General features: G+C 39.6%; 1 protein-coding gene across 1 annotated transcript; it reads left to right on the top strand.

Annotated features, from left to right (window-relative positions):
- The first annotated feature begins 2,216 nt into the window (after nt 1-2,216).
- LOC148410706 (uncharacterized) lies at nt 2,217-14,068 on the top strand. Its single transcript, XM_088437971.1, has 4 exons — nt 2,217-2,881; nt 5,313-5,480; nt 7,780-7,904; nt 8,352-14,068. Exons 1-4 carry the CDS (start codon nt 2,429-2,431, stop codon nt 10,705-10,707), a joined length of 3,102 nt encoding a protein of 1,033 aa, XP_088294097.1. The 5' UTR covers nt 2,217-2,428; the 3' UTR covers nt 10,708-14,068.
- The last annotated feature ends 2,667 nt before the right edge of the window (nt 14,069-16,735 follow it).

Raw genomic sequence — 16,735 nt, 5'->3', positions numbered from 1 at the left:
ACTATAATTATGCTTTTGTTCAAGTGTTCCTGACATTCATGAGGAGTTTGGATGGATTTAGGATTCAGAAGGTGGGACAAAAATAACTCCTATTTCATTTGTGCTTTCAAAAAAAATGCTGAGTCACTTCAAAGCACGCCACAAAATAAATGCGCTGTCTGTGTATGATATTTTTGCCATGCACGAGATGGAACGGCGTATAAAAAAGCAACACACATAGAATCCATGACACGTGGCAACATGCAACAACAAGAGAGAAATAGCTTTGCAGTGAAAGAGTAGCAAACGCCAAAGAGAAGTAAAAAAGAAGGGAATACAAGGAAAGGAAGCATAGATCAACAGCAGGCGTGCGAGTCAAGTGACAGTGACAAAGTGTGAGGAGGAGACGAGAAAGTGTCAAAGCGGAGGAGCCACTGATATTCTAGAGATGTGAAGTCAAATACAAGAAAAAATCTGTTAAACCAGTTGGACTGACTTGCAGGATTGAGCATCTCATAATTGGAATTCTATCGCAGTTTGCTTTTCTGCAGTGGCACTTGAGCTCTTCAAACAATAAATCAAAGGGGAGAATGGCAATTCAACTGTATATATATATATATATATATATATATATATATATATATATATATATATATATATATATATATATATATATATATATATATTTATTTAATTTTTTTTTTATTTTTTTTTTGATGGTGGCAAAAATGTATTGTAATCTTCACAATATTCCCTTTAAAATGATGGAGTTAAAGCACGTTCAGTGTTGCCAAAGCAAAAAGTACCTTAGGAAAAAGACACTGACTTGAAAGTTTTCAGGAAGTGTGGAAGACTAGAGAGTACCACGAATTCCCATCACAGGTAAGGACATCATCTGAGATTGAACACTTTAAAATCTGAGGAAGATAAATCTCTCAAAAAGTGGTTATTTGGCCTCAACCGTTTTCATTAAATTTACAATTAATACCCGAGGCATCATCTGCAAACGTTTGCATGTTTAAATGTTGATAGCGACATTGGGGGTTTTACTGTAAATTTAACAATGGGAAATTTGATATAAGATTTTTGTAAATTAAAATACGATTTACCATTTGGTGTGGCCTCCTGGTGACCTACAGTACATAAAGTAATTACATTTTGATGACATTTTTATGGTTCATATTTCATTCCTTGTATTTGATTTACATTTTGTCGCAAATAAACAAGCATAAAAATGGAAATTTGTGACGATAGCTCTATGATTTTTTTTCTTCCCACCCATGCAAAAGAAGCACACAGGAACTGATATCACTCCTCACCATCTTATGACATTTACTGGCATCAAGAATAGAAAGAGACTCATCATGTGATTATCAAGTCAGCTGCATTGGTCTTGGCTCTTTTGATCTAACTTCACGGATGTTTGAATCTGAAACAAAAAAAAGATTCTCTTTCTTCTACTGTTTTGTTCTCTTTCACTTCTGAGTAGGTATCAGTATATCAGAAGTAGTGTACTGCATATATATATATATATATATATAAACACTTCACTTAATGGAGCTCTTTGCGAATTCCGACAATTTGTCTATGTGAAAATTGCAGAAAAATCACAGATTTTTCCCTATGCGTGGGAGTGGCCAAAAAGTGACAATGGGTTGGCCTTGGTCATCCCTAGCCACCATGTAGCCACGCCCCTGCACTGCACAGTTTGTTGGCTATGTATTTGAATTTGCTTTTATTTGCGTTATTACCCTGTTAATTTCTGTCAACAAAGGTCAAACGAAGAAAGAAATAAACAGAAAACCTCCTAACCCGACTGAAATGTTGCCAAATGCATTTTGCTTCTGCAAAAGATAAAATGTTTCATTTTGATTGGTTTTGATACGTCTGCTGTTCCCATGCTCGCGCAGGAAGGGGAATTCTTGGGAGAACAGGTAAAACGGTGCCGCAGGCTGCGGCTGGTGGTTTTCAGTAAAACCACTAATGATTTAATGAACGTTTGAAAGGGGATGGGTGCCTTTTTGTGACTCAGTCACTCTTATATAGTCATCTTTTTCCCCATCCAGCGCACGCACACCCAGTGCTGCGAAACGCTGCGGGTCACGTGGGAAAAGGTGTGGCCGTTTCGCCGCCAGGATCACACCTGTCGGGCGGTGCCACATCGGGGGCGTCACCCACGCGTTCGATCGCCGGCCGGCCAGGCTGAGTCTTCCCCATCATGAGACGACTTCGGGCAATGGCGAGCGCTTGATGTAACATGGCAGTTGTTTATCATTACTTTACAGCGTTCGGAGTATTTTTGAACCATCCAGGAGTTCGTTTGTGCTCCCGTTGTAATTCAAATAACTCTTTCCGCAGCCGGGAGTTCACTAAAGTTCACTAAAGCGGTCTCGTCGAACTTTTGGAAGCTGAAGTTTGATCTTATTTTGCGAATCTCTCGAGTTGCATTATGGCTCTGTCACAAGTTCAGTGCCTGGACGACAACCACGTGAACCCGAGGATTAACGAGTCCAAACCGGACTTTTTGTACAGCGAGGACCAGAGGCTCGCCTTGGAGGTTCTGCTCCGCGAGGGTCGCGATGAGTTCCTAAAGTTCCTGGAGGATCGCCAGATGCGGCGCTTCCTTTCGGACCTGGAGCTCGAAACGCTCACGCAATCGCTGGAGCCTTATGACCCCGGCTCGGAGCTATTCCCGGAAAGTGCCGAGGAAAACGAGCCCCCGCTGTCACTGCACTACTGGCCGGACTTGTCGGACACGTCGATCCCGCAGATGGACTTGGGCTGGCCGCATACCGACGCCTACCGCGGGGTGACCCGCACTGCCGTGTACACGCAACCGCCGCTGGAGGGTCAGACGCACATCAAGGAGATTGTCCGAAAGATGATTGCACAGGCGCAGAAGGTGCGGTGACCTGTCTTCTTTGAGTGCGCTTTCCACCATTTGCGTGCACTTAACATGACTCTTTTCCTAGCAAAGCAGCACGGCGCCATTATTTGACGAAGCGTTTTAAATGGAAATGTTGTGTTAACATAAAACTATTAGAGCCGCATAGAAAGTTATTGCCGCATTGGGAGAAGTGTGGCAGTGGGACTCAGGGCTGGAGTGGCCATCTGCCATACAGGGCAGATGCCTGGTGGGCAGGGATCTTTTGGAGGCAAATACAAAGTTACTTAGTTATTTTACTCTTTTTTTTCACCCAAGAGACTAGGCTAAAATGGCCATTTGCAACATCCCGCTGAGACCCAGCCTATTCATTTGTCCACTGTATAGTGCATTTGTGTTCGGTCTATATCTGGCTGATATATGTTTTGACTCATTTGCGCTACCCTTCTAAGTCCTGTTGTGTTCAGTAGAGGACATCCTGGCGTTTCCAATTATGTCTAGTGCTGTTTTGCTGAAACAAAATGGCGAACGCAACAAAACACATGACTAGTCTGGGTTTCGGCAGGACATAGATTTACAAAATTCCCCAAACAAGCTATGTGTCCACCAAAGTGGGCAGGGCTCTTTCCTGAATACAGTTTTATAAGAATCTGTCTTTAAAATAGAGTGAACGATTCATACAATCGATGCCATTTATAGCCATTATTTTCAAACCATTGCAAGCAAACATGTCTGTGAAGGCATTGTTTATCATACCATCCACAGTCACGGGTTCATTATTTATACTTTTTTTGTTTGCCAAGCGTTGAATCAGCAAATCTCATATTTTTACACGAGTTTAGTTTTACTTTAGTCAAGAGCCAACACTGTATAATACCAACTTCCTACATCATTTTCAGTATTAATGCCTCTATGAACATGAGTGGTATATTTTTTGGTGAAATAAATCTTCAAGATTTGACGACTGAGAGAGGGAAACAGCAAACAGAGCACTCTCAGGGAACTTGTTGTGCGCTACCTCAGCCATTCTTTGTCAGACAATGTTTAAAGTCAGTAGTTTCAAATTGCAGCTGGTAGTGTGTTGCAGGTGTGACCGACACCCCCAGCTGCTATAGGAACTAAGAGAAGACAAACCAGTATATTCTCAGAAATCTATTGTTTCATCTTTTAATTGGCCATTGACAAGAATATGTCAAGAGCAACCTGATCTTGAACTTGGCTTACACACTTGGCCTCCATAAATACACCAAACAAATGAACCAGACCATATACAATCATGTTCAACATCATTAAGTGAGTTACAAATAACTTCATCTCATCGAATCTCCTACTGTGCTCGCTGGATTTTATTTTTCGATCCGTTTGAAGAAGCTCTCATAATGTTGCTGTAAGTTTGAGGTCAGAGTCCAAACTTGCGTGAGACAGTGTAAAGTGCAACACGATTAATCAGTGTTATCTAAAAAAGTTCTTTAGACTGGGATCTGGAGCTTCCTATTGTTGAAACTTCTTGAGAGAATGTATAATATAATAATATATAATATATATATAATATATATATTATATAAATATTATTTGTTTGGATTATTTTCTCATTAAAAAGCAAATCTGACCTGCGATGCATGTTAAATATTTGACAAGCTATCCTCAGTTTATGACTGACCCACATTTGTAAAAACCTATTTTTACGGAAGTCAGAACGCTCTGCGGTCTATTGCTAATTTACCGTAACACGATAGTCAGTCAGAATTACAGTAAATCTCGTATGAAATTTGGATTCTTTAGCAAAAACGTGTCAGCTCGGTGGAGCAGTGGTTAGCAAGTCTGCCTCACAGTTCAGGGACCAGAATTCAAAACCACCTTGCTCCAGCCTCCCAGTGTGAATTTTGCATGTTCTCCCTGAGAACATCTAGAAAAAGAATGGATGAAAGGCACAAATTCTGCTATAATAAATAACAAACAACAATAACAATTATTCTTTGTTTCTTATCCATACATAATCCAGAAAACGAGTTTGTACCCTAAAATCTTCTTCTCGTTACCATAAAATGACTACTATACTTGTCCACCAGTTTTGAATCACCAATTTAAAGGACGTAAGGAATCCCCTGCTGTCTCCCTTCATACTGTTTTTTTACATTTGCACACAGGAACAGTGTGAATGACAGTTATGATATACCACAGCGCAGCATGACGGGAAACCCCTCTGGCGTTTTAAAAGTTGAAGGCAAATAACGATGATAATAGTGAGAAGATGATGAATGTGCAGGCGAAACCCTTTAATTGACATTTTCACTCGCTTTAGTTAAACAAGAACTAAAACCTGCGGATCCACTTATATCTAATTTGTTTGTAAAATCTATTGAGTACTGTGTGCAGACTTCCTGCATTCTGAATGTCCTTATAAGTGAAACATAATGCCAATGTCATATTACTGTGTATGATTTTTCAGGTCATTGCTGTTGTAATGGATGTGTTTACCGACGTTGACATCTTCAGAGATTTAATGGATGCAAGCTACAGGAGGAAAGTTTCTGTCTATATCCTGGTGGAAAGTACATCGTTACCTCATTTCCTGTGTATGTGTCAGAGGGCCAACATGCACGCAGGACATCTCAAGGTATGTATCTTTTGATTCACTGACGGCCATTTTACAGCATTTTTGACTTGTATCAAGAATTGACTCAACAATTGCGCTCATATCTAAAATGGGGTATTGATGCTGTTAATTGGTGACTTTGCATTTATTCAGTCAAAACAAATCAGTTTCAAAGCTGGTAAAACTTTTGCATAAACTTGAGTTTTCAAATTTGTCACTGTTTAAAATGCCAAAATAGTATGTATCACCTAGCCCTAGTTTACAGTGTCCAAAAAACATAGCATCACATAATAGTCACTATTCTGTGTAACATTTTTAAATTGTTTCTTTAAAAAAAAAAAAAAAAAAAAGCCTGGGCGGGCGCGAATGACCCCAGGGAAAAGGCTTTGTTTTTGTCATGTGAATTGCAAAAAAATAAGAATCTTCATTTTTTTTTTTTTTAAGTCTCAGGCACTTTGGTGCACTTGCTTATTTTTTTCTGTTATAGACTAAGCTGTAAATCGTGTAAACGCTGTAAAATATAAACAGTAGTTGAAAGATGATTTAGGAAATGAGGAGCCTGTCAGATTATGTCAAACACAGCAAGGTGTCCACTTCAGAGTGTGATTGGCCTTTGTTTCCCAACCCCAACATCTCAAGCACAAGGAAACTTGATGTGAAAACAGATCTAATCGTCATACAGAAAGAATGAATTAACAGAAAAAAATGATTACTGTACTGTGATTTAAAAAGAAATTCACTTTAGCTATTAATCTGATACCCTAAACGGACCCTCCAAGAGTGGAGTGAAGTAAAGTAAATCACACATGATAGTAGAAAACCAACACATTAAATTGTGTACTCACAAATATACAGATGAGTTCTGCATGTTCTTTGCATAGTAAAGATTTCTTACTTACACATTACGATTGAACTCATTTCACTTTGTAGTGTTAACATAAATTATACGAATCAGGCAAGACGGGAAGAGGCTCTTTTTTTTTGGTCCTTTCAAAAGTAAAATGTCTGGTTTTGTCAGCTCATTTATTCCATTTTGCTTTTTTTTGTAATTATGCATTGATTTACCTGCCAGTGGTGGAATTTAAAAAACAACAACAAAAGCAGAACACACTTGCCGAGTTTCCTTGTCTAAGAGGAAACGCGGAAGTTCCGTGTCGTGATACACACAACAAAGGCTCGAACTCTGAATTTTCATTCAACTTTATTGGCATAGAAGTCTCACTGCATTCCTGGCCAAATAACGATTCCTTTTTGGCACAATGATGGGAATTACGATACTCATGGCTAAAGCAAATGTTAAGAACTTGAGTGAAATTCTCAGAGGTGCAGAGCCATTATTACTAAAAGTCAAAGTCCCCTTCTGATGGGCTTTTACTGACATCTTAGTGGGCATTATCTTGCACAGGGCTTGTCTTCTTGAGTAAGTGGCAATTATGACTAGAAATAGTAATGGTGCTACGTCAATGCATTTTGTCATGTTGTCATGAATAGTTGAAGGAGGGAAAGAGAAGTGTGACAGCTTGACGACTGCATTCTTAATACACTGCAAGTAGCGAAGTTTTAGACTGTAGGGGTTTTGTGCAACCATCTTATTTTGCCTTTGAAATACGGGAATATCGTTTGTATAAATATATCTGTCCGCTACTAATATTTAGATTCATTTGTCCGATCAATTCTCAGTTGTAACTGCAACCCAGTTATTTTGCAAATGATTGTATTTTGCACCACACTCTTTCTTGAATGCTCAAAGGCTAAGCAGGAAATTTGCTGATCTTACTCATAACTCAGAGGGGAAGAGACAGATGTGATCACGAGAGGAAGAAAAGGGAACTTGGAACACATGACCACTCAGTCGTGTTGTTCAGACGGGCTTGAGCTGTTTCTATTCCTTAAAGTCTTAAAGGCAGCCAACACAAAGACTGCTTTCAGAAAATTGAGGTTCTCGCAAATTTAGCATGCTTTGTAGTGTGTGACTCCACATAAACACTTCAGGGAAAGTTAGCTCTTATTGAACGCAACAACATGTTATTCCACCTGTAGATCAGAGTGACAGCAATTTGAGCGCATACTGTAAAAACAAACATTTGACTGGCAGGCACACCCACAGTGTCTCTATTTTTCAGTTTTGAAGCCTCATTTTAAATACTTGACTTTTGTTTTCATTCAAATTGAGTAGGCTTTTTTTAAACAATACTTTTCTTTATCACGTGGCACATTTATGACATATTTTCAACGTGCAGAGACTTTGAGTAACTGTCCTTTTTTGCAACACCTGACTAATAATTCATATATGTGTGCGTGTGTAATTTATATCTTACAGCACCTTCGGGTACGCTGCACATCGGGAACAGAGTTCTACACACGTTCCTGCACCATGGTAAAAGGTCGACTCGGACACAGATTCATGTTCATCGATGGAGACAAAGCGGTGTCTGGATCTTTCAGGTCAGTGTACTTGTTGTGGATACGTCAGTATCGCGGCTAAAATGTATCAGTGGGAGTATGGGAAATAGGTGTGTTTCAACAAATGTAATTTTATTGGTATGGGGACAGGAACTGTAGTTTTCAAATTAAGAGCAAATTAATTAGCGCATGAAGCAACTTGTACACGTGCAAATTTTGCTTTTTATAAATCATGTCTAGTGATCAATCCTCACAAATATGTATACTGTATGCTTATCATATTTATTATTGCTAACTTGTGTTATAGTGACTGATTTGAAAAACAATGTGCCGTAAGTGAAGTTTTGTCCCAGTGCATATGTTAAGCTTTGATAAGTTAGATAATACTTCACATTCATTGTCAGCACGCCACTGCTCAATGTTTGTTTTTGTTATAAGCTTTTTTGTAACGTTATCCTTAATATATTGTGTTTTCTATATGATCTACAGTTTTACCTGGATGTCCTCACGACTGGACAAAAATCTTGTCACTGTGGTTTCGGGTCAGGCAGTGGAGGCCTTTGATCATCTCTTTCGCCACCTTTACATGAGCTCAAAATTTGTTGATCTCCAGCAAGTCGCGTCAGACCCTGAGCCTGAGCGTGAGCCTCTCCCACAGCTTACTCCTGTTGTACTTCCATCCACTAATATAAAAAAGAAATTGTACAATCCCAAGTATGCCCTACTTATTGGAGAAAGTGCTAGCACTACCTCTGCTGAGCAAGACACCCCAAAAGAATCCCAGACCCCAGAGGTCCCGGATAGTAAAAAGAGAAGGCGAGGAAGAGGAAGCAGAGAACCCGTACAAGAGGAGGAATGCATCCATCCTGGACTTGTCAATCTAGAGAAGGCATACTTGATCCCGTACTTGCCCACCTGGCCAGAACCCGACCCGCCGAGTGACGTGATCGGTTTTATCAACATCATGGATACGAGCAAACCCACTCAAGTGCATCTGCAACGCTCAGAGAGGTTTGAAACCAGTCAAGCCATTCGCTTCAAAAACCCTTTGCCCACACCCAAGGAACACTTACCAGAAGCTGCAAAGCCTAGAGAAGCTCCCGCTAAAATTGAGAAGACAAATCCTCCACCATCGCAAGAGCGGATCAAAGCTAAAGAGTCGATATATGACAGGTTGCAGCAAATAGATTACACTAGTACAAAAGTCGAGAACAGTAAACGCTCAATCAGTCAAGATGAAGTTCAAGCCACAAAACGCACATCACCCCTGTCCAGCAAATTTGAGCACCTTAACCAAAGTAGCAGCAATTTGGATCACCTCTTTGAACAAAAGAATAGAATGGCACCAAAAAAGGAGACGAGTTCATCTCCTACTACCCAAGCCCCTCATCTACCAAGTCCCACAAAATCCAACTTGGGAAGTGAACACACCGAAACTAAAACATCACGTCTCACGCAAGCTAATCATACACATCAACGTAGCACCTCCAATAGTCAACCGCTTGACACCTCCAACCCTTCTTCTTCCTCATCTTCGAGCTCAAATAATCCAGCCCTGAAACCTCACACCATCCATCCAGCTACCAACGACGGCAACATCAGCAATGGCTTGGGCGCGCCAAATATTAAGAGGTTGAACAGCTTGACCGCAGATAAAGCGGTCATCCACAAGTCCACTGGAGAAAACAAGCAACAGACTGTTCCTAAACTGCTTGAAAAAAACAATAGAAAAAGTGGAGTGTATAAAGATGACAGGAAGAGTGACCCCTTTCTGAAAAATCAACAGCATAAACAAAAAGAAACCTCTGCAGACAATCAAAAGTCCGTCGGACTACATGATGGAACAAAAACGGGGAACAAAAAAACAATCCAATCCTTGGTCTCAAATCGTGACAGTGTGATTAGTCAAGAATATGTTTCAGATGACATAAAAACTGCGAGGCCAGCAGATCGCGACGAAAGTTCTAAGCCGCAGGAAAAACACGCGGCCGCGAAGTCGACATCGAGACAGCTCTCTGATCCGAAATCTCCAAACCCCCTGAACGAAACAGAATCCGACGGGAAAACGTATCACGTGAAAGAAAACAAACCACAAAGAATAACTTACAGCTCCCCGTTGACCATGTGGGAGCGCATTCAGGCTGCCATGGATGAACCGCCCACCGACGCCACGGATACCACATCGGCAAAACCTGGCGACGACGCCAGAAATCCGTCAAAGAAGAACACCAGAAGAACCTCGCAAGAAAACCCGCAATCTCCAAAAGAACAAACGCAAGCCCTCCGATCGCCATCTTCCAGACGCACTTCTGACGAAATCCCCGCGCGTACCTCTAGCCCAGACTCACCTGCGATCACTCCAGAATTCCGAACCCCTACCTCTGACCTGAGCGACGGGTATCGCTCAAGAAAAGGCTCCAATCGCTCCACAACCTCCGAGGAGTATTTTGAAGCACACGATCACGATCCCGACGACACGCAAACTGATAAATCAAACAAGAGTGCCACCAGTCCTTTATTGATAGACTACAGCGCATACGTCGCTTTGTTTGACAACAGAGACAAGCATATCTCAAGCAAAGACACCCACGAGAGGAAAGTGAAAATGAAAGACAAGGAGGACGCCAAAGGTAAAGACAGCGGAATCAAAAAGACATCAAATCGAGATTCCAAAGGGAAAGAGGGACGAAATACCGAGGAATCAAAGCCAAAGACTTTTGAGAAAGAAAAGGAGACCCAAAATCAAGGTCTTGTGAGAAAGTCGCGATTTCAGAGGGGAACGGGGCCAAACAATGGGGAGAACAGAGACGGGTCGGCCAGAGAGGTCGCCGGTCAGAAGGTATGAGGGTAGCACCCTTAACAGCAACCGGAGAGTACAAATTTTAGGAATTTAATACCTGTGTGTCAATTAAAAAATGCTTTGTTTAATACCGGTACTTCTGTGTTGGAACTCATTTGATCAGGGCTCAATTTGGACTTAACAAGATCCAGTTCAGGAATCTTTTTGCAAGTCAAAATCATAATCAAAATGAGTCGTATTTTTTATATTTTTTGACTTCATTTTCCCATCAATACTCATGCGTATTGCCCGTGCAGTATGGACCAGCAGAGCATAGAACATTGAAACCTGTGATGTTATCATTCTTCGTAATTGAACAAGGAGATGAGTGGTTAAAAATGATGTTTAATGAGGCATACAAGCACACTGTGATACAATAATAATGAATGTTTCTTAAAAGTTTGATAGTCACATTTGTTGACATTCCACATCCAAACTCAGTGTAGTCTGTTCAAGACATTGAAGTGTTTCAACTTTTGGACCTAATTCAAAAATTAGACCTAAAAAAAAAAAAAAATCCTTAATTTAATGCTCTTTGGTGCGTAGAGACTACATTTCTGAGAAGTGTTACATCTCCCCGGCTTTTTGCTGCAGCTTAAAGCCACTTCCACATCCTCCCATCCCATTTCAGTCTCAGTCAACCAAACAGAAAGCAAAGCGCCTCGTAGCACTTCAACTTCTTTTTTTTTGTAGAACAGGAACATTTCTCAGTTGTATTTTCACCGACAGCTTTGACTAACCAATATTGGAGCACAAGGAAGGACTTATTTGTAGTTAAGTAACTAGATGAACATGCAGATTGGACTGACACTTGACATGTTTTTCCCTTCACACTGTCTGACTGGTTAAGCCAGACAGTTCAGCAACAAGACGACACACCTAATAGCTCCAGAAGCGGTTGACAACACTGAACACAAATTTATCAAGAATATACTTTTATTTCCAGATCTGCTGCTGCCATTGCCTGCTGTGGCCTTTTGAACTCGTGTTTACTAAACGACGTACTACAATACACCAACAAATTAAATTAATCAGAATTCACTCTTGTCATGAACTCATTCAGTGCCACGGACGAGAATTCTCGTCTTTTAAAATAGGATAACAATGATAAATAATAAAATTGACTTATGCTTATCTAATATTAATTAGTTGAGCACTGTAGTGCTAAATATGACCATTGGATGGCAGTGTTTCCACACTTACAACACAGCTATTACCTACATCAATTCTAACTGAAGAATGGAAGTCAATCTTTCTTATGGCAGCACCCATATTTACATAGACATAGCACACAATATTCTGTTAGCCTTGAAAGGTGGATGAAAATGCTAAATATACTGGCCCTCTAGAGGTTTCTTTTTTCAATAATGCTTGGCACTGAAAGAGTTAACAACTGCTTGATACTGCTAGCTGCTGATGCTAATCATATTGCCCTACCATGCACGCACTATGTTTCGGAATACAAAAAATGAGAACGCTATAGATAAAGATGCGGGTGGAAATTGATGCACTGCTGTCTTGGGCCAAAATTCTGATCCAAGGTTCTATAATAGCATTCGTGCTTGAGGTGCATTTAATGACCAATCAGACAGTGGGACATCTCAAAGATTTCGAGAAATACGCAAGAGGAATTTTACTACGTTGGCACAACATCAGGACTGAGAAAAAAGGCTGGAAAAGGGTGAGTGCATTAGGCATCAGCCAAAGTAATAACACAACAATTGGTAACCTGATTGACTACCGATTTAATTTGTTATAAATAGTTCTTGTGAGAATTCTTTGCATGTATCATTTTCTGCAAAATTATAGTATCCCAGTTTTTAATTTTGAAAATCTAGTCACCCTACTCTGGACCAACAACTGTACAAGCAGAGCAATTGCACCAGTGAGATTTATTGGGACCTTAAATAAGAAGTCCTGGTTGAATTTAAATTTCTTTTGTTATATGTACATAAGGAAACCTGTAGCAGGGGGTGGCAGGGTTCATGTTTGTAGCTCAACTCACATGTGTATCGTTATTTATTATAATAGGGCCATTATCTACTTGCTGAGCAGCCAAAGACACACCTTACTTGACTTGATTTAACCAATGCAACTAAGGGCAAGTTCAAGTTAGGTGAAGGACTGCAGTCTTTGTGTTTTTGAACTTTTTTTATTGTGCAATAGTACTGTTATTTAAATGGATCTGTTGCGAAGTAAGATGTCTGTGGTCCGGAAAAAATGATATGTCCCGATCAGAAATTGATATCACGGCATAGACTGGGAACATTCATTTTTCAGTCTATACATTAACATTGTGGAAAAGGGTGGCGGACCACTGGCTTATGTCATTTCTTAATGAATATTTAAAAAGTTAATTCAGATTATAATTATTGTGGTGATGTTATAATATCACTGTAATTATTATATTTTATAACAGATTATAATATTTGGGAAGCAACAACAACAGAAAAATCACTTTGGGCCTCTCCATACTTTTGCCGCATAATGAGAAATAATATTTTCCAGGGTCGCCCTCACAAGTCACTTCCTATCTTACAGTGCCTCTGCTGCGGAGAATTGTAAATGGACAATTGGACATTGTTTATTGTTTTACAAAGATGATTTTATGTGAATTCTGTGTGTGTGTTTATCTACAGAAAGAGTAGTGAATACAGATGTTTATCATTCCTATTTAGTCCATTTTAATCGCCCAAACAATATAACACTGAGCAGGAAATTCGGTAGCGTTATGCTCACAAAGAAAACTAGCTAGCAAGCTTGCTACTTTTTTGTCTGATGAGTGACACGCGACTGGAATGATAGTTCAAATAAAGTGCTAATAGCATGGGTTTTGTCATTTTTTGGGGTATATTATTAAATGGCGATATGCTCACAGACCAATTGTAACATTAGTAACTGTGACTGTATAGTTTTTATGTGCATTTTTTCGTAGTCTAGTTTGTTATTGTCACAAATACAACGATGTTTAATGATCAAACATTACAACAGGTGCAGAATGTGCACATGTGCACAATTATTGTGGCGTACGTCATAGTGACTATATTGGGCTATTTTACAGTTGACACTCGTTGTGCACTTTACATTTAAAGTACGTTGAAGGTAGATATTCTGTTTTACAGAATGTTCTGTTATGCTTTAGTTATGACATGCTATTTTTGACATGATGTACATTAAGTGAATTGAGAATTCTTTCTATTTGTATTCTGAGTTTTCTTGGCAGAAGGATCAAGTTTATGTACAGTTGGCATACTTGTTAATGAAAAAAGTAGCAATAAAAAGCAACAGTGTGCATGTTTGCGCTCAGGTTTGAAAGTGGTGATATGTGCAGATGTTTTCAGGACAAATAAACCTATGGATGACAAAATGGCTGATATTTACTGACTGAAAGATTTACACACTTGCCTGACTGTTCCCTCTCAAAATAAAATAAAAAAATACAGGTGGACGTTTGCTATAGAACTAATAAAAAGCAAAGATCGACTTTGCTGTATTATTTATGATTTTATGCCACATTTCCCAAACGGTTCCTCTGACAAGTTTTAGTCCAAAATTGTTTTAGACTGTACAAAGTCAGCTGACCTCAATTCTTCGACATCGGCTACGGCTCTTAAATCATGGATGACTTCCTCTTGGCAGATATAAAAGACTCTGCGCGCTGTCTTGGATCCAAAAACGTGTGCATGCCTCAAAGCAGAACAAGCAGTGACAGATTAAATATCTAAGAAGTTGATCTGCCCATTTTTTTCACGTTCAGCCCTGTCAGGAAAATCTTAAATAAAGTGCCGGTGTTAATCCGCACTTCCATTCCAGTTCTGCTAATATCAGATCTATTATGGTCATGGACGGGAACCAATTTTTAGTTCACATTCCATTAGATATTTTCCCCAAAGTCTCTTTGATGTTTTGAAGAATCTCTCTGACTTGAACCGGTGTGTCTGCTGTTTCATTTGCCTGGATTTGCATGTTTTGGGAACAAGAGGAAGATCAAATGGGAAGATTAGTGTGTTTGTTGCAAAATATAGTGATGAGTAAGCATGCGCAGACACAAGCTCAAGCAGATGTATATCTCTGGGGGACGCCACAGCTCAGTTCCTCATCAACAAATCTTGATGATACAGCTAACTAGCAGTAATCCACAAAAACGCATGCCTCTTAATCCTGATTAAAAATGAGTGAGGCTATTTGAGGAAGTGGCGGGGAGTCAAAAGTGATTGAGATGTAGACGCCAAGCGATAAGAATATGAGAGGAACAGACACCCGTTTTATCTTAAAAGACGGAGAGAAGAAAAATACTAGAATGAAAAATATTCATATGTTGGAACCTGATCTTTTCTACAATGTCTTGTGATTTTATCAGCCATAGCAGCTACATGCTTGAATTGTTTTGACAGCTCAGCCTTAAAATAACTTTTCACAGGAGAAATTACAAAGAAACAACACCTTCAATGATGACCCCCCCCGACAAACACACGCTCACATATATTATTTGATTAAACACACATACACACATATATATTAATACAGATTATCTTTGCGTGTGTATATATTATATATATATATATATATATATATATATATATTATATATATATATATATATATATATATATATATATATATATATATATATATATATATATATATATATATACTGTATATACACATACATATGTATATACACACAAAAAGATAATCTATATTAATTAATCAAATTGAATTCTGAGTAGCAGGTGAGCTGTTTGTATGTAAATCACTGCTAAAGGAGATTGCAGGAAACCTATTGAAATTTTAAATATTATGGAACTGCTTTTACAGTATACAAATGTGTTCAAAATTGAGGATGACAGATTTAGAAAGAGAATTTAAGATTTATGTTCTCCACAGATTAGAACAACATTCTTGTCTGTGTTGGAGGGTGGGGATGAGTATGTACGTACGTACGTACGGTATTTTTTTTTCGAGTGATGAGGGACAAACCTGAAAAGCAAAGATAGCCATCCATTGTTTGAACGATTTGCAGACCGATGAATTGTTTTGTCGACGGCATTTGGCAGGACCTCACTCTGAACTTCTACTCATGTGCAACACAGACAGGCAAACTCACGATGACGTTTCGTTTTTATGAGTGATCGGACTGCACGACAGTGGACAGAGCACACATTGAAATCCACATTTGGATGCCACCCATCTCGTCTCCCTGCGGCCATTTATATGGAGATGAGAGACTTGGCTTTCCCGTCAGACACACTCTCATCCACAAACGTGGAAGCGAGGGAAAGGAGCCCCTCCCAAAAGAAATTCCACACAATAAAAGGTGGGATGTCATGGGTGGCGCCGCACGAAGATAAAGACAAGAACACACACATTATGCTCTAGGTCTTTTTGTAAAGCCATCCATTCAAGTGGGCCCTCCGAGCGCTGATCATAAATGATCATTTGTGACATACTCATCCTTAGGGGTGATGATACAACAGCCACACACAGATAACAAAACACACTTTCATTGGAAACACTCGCGCCCTCTCAGACATGATATGAATTAGGAGGCTGGTGTGTGTGTGCGCGCGAGACAAGGAGCTTGGTCATGACATCCTTTAATGTCGAATGAGTCACACTCTAATGAGCGTGCTCGGGCTCACTCAATAATGTGGGTGATTAGATTTTCAATCAGACTTCTGATGATCTGATGGTATACAGCACACGCACGGGTCAGTGCAAATGTGCTCATTTCACGGCAAGATATTATGTTTCAAAAAGACCTTCCTGGTGCTTCGACCGGAGGACATGATCTTTCTGGTGGGGATCCATAGGGATGCGCGTATCCTCTACCTGACAAACAGCGATGGTTCTTCATGGTATCAGAGAAGTGGCCAATACCTTGTCTTATTTGAACCCTTTCACTACCGATTTTTTTTTTCCTCAGAAAAAAGAAATACTTGTTTATAAGTCTAGAATACTTGTAAAATTAGTTAAAAAATTCCCACTTCCATAGATTAGGTTACAGGTCCTGGGATTTTTGTCCCATTGGTATG

This window comes from Hippichthys cyanospilos, chromosome 16 (assembly GCF_059441005.1).
Source record: "Hippichthys cyanospilos isolate Australia breed blue-spotted pipefish chromosome 16, RoL_Hcya_1.0, whole genome shotgun sequence".
In the NCBI taxonomy this organism is placed as follows: Eukaryota; Metazoa; Chordata; class Actinopteri; order Syngnathiformes; family Syngnathidae; genus Hippichthys; species Hippichthys cyanospilos.
The sequence above is the reverse complement of the archived record's forward strand: the minus strand, read 5'-3'. Positions and strand labels throughout refer to the sequence as shown.

Coding starts and splice junctions, on each gene's coding strand:
- LOC148410706 (XM_088437971.1), top strand. CDS start 2,429: ATGGCTCTGTCACAAGTTCAGTGCCTGGACGACAACCACGTGAACCCG. Junction 2,882..5,312: donor TGATTGCACAGGCGCAGAAG/GTGCGGTGACCT, acceptor ATGATTTTTCAG/GTCATTGCTGTTGTAATGGA. Junction 5,481..7,779: donor TGCACGCAGGACATCTCAAG/GTATGTATCTTT, acceptor TATATCTTACAG/CACCTTCGGGTACGCTGCAC.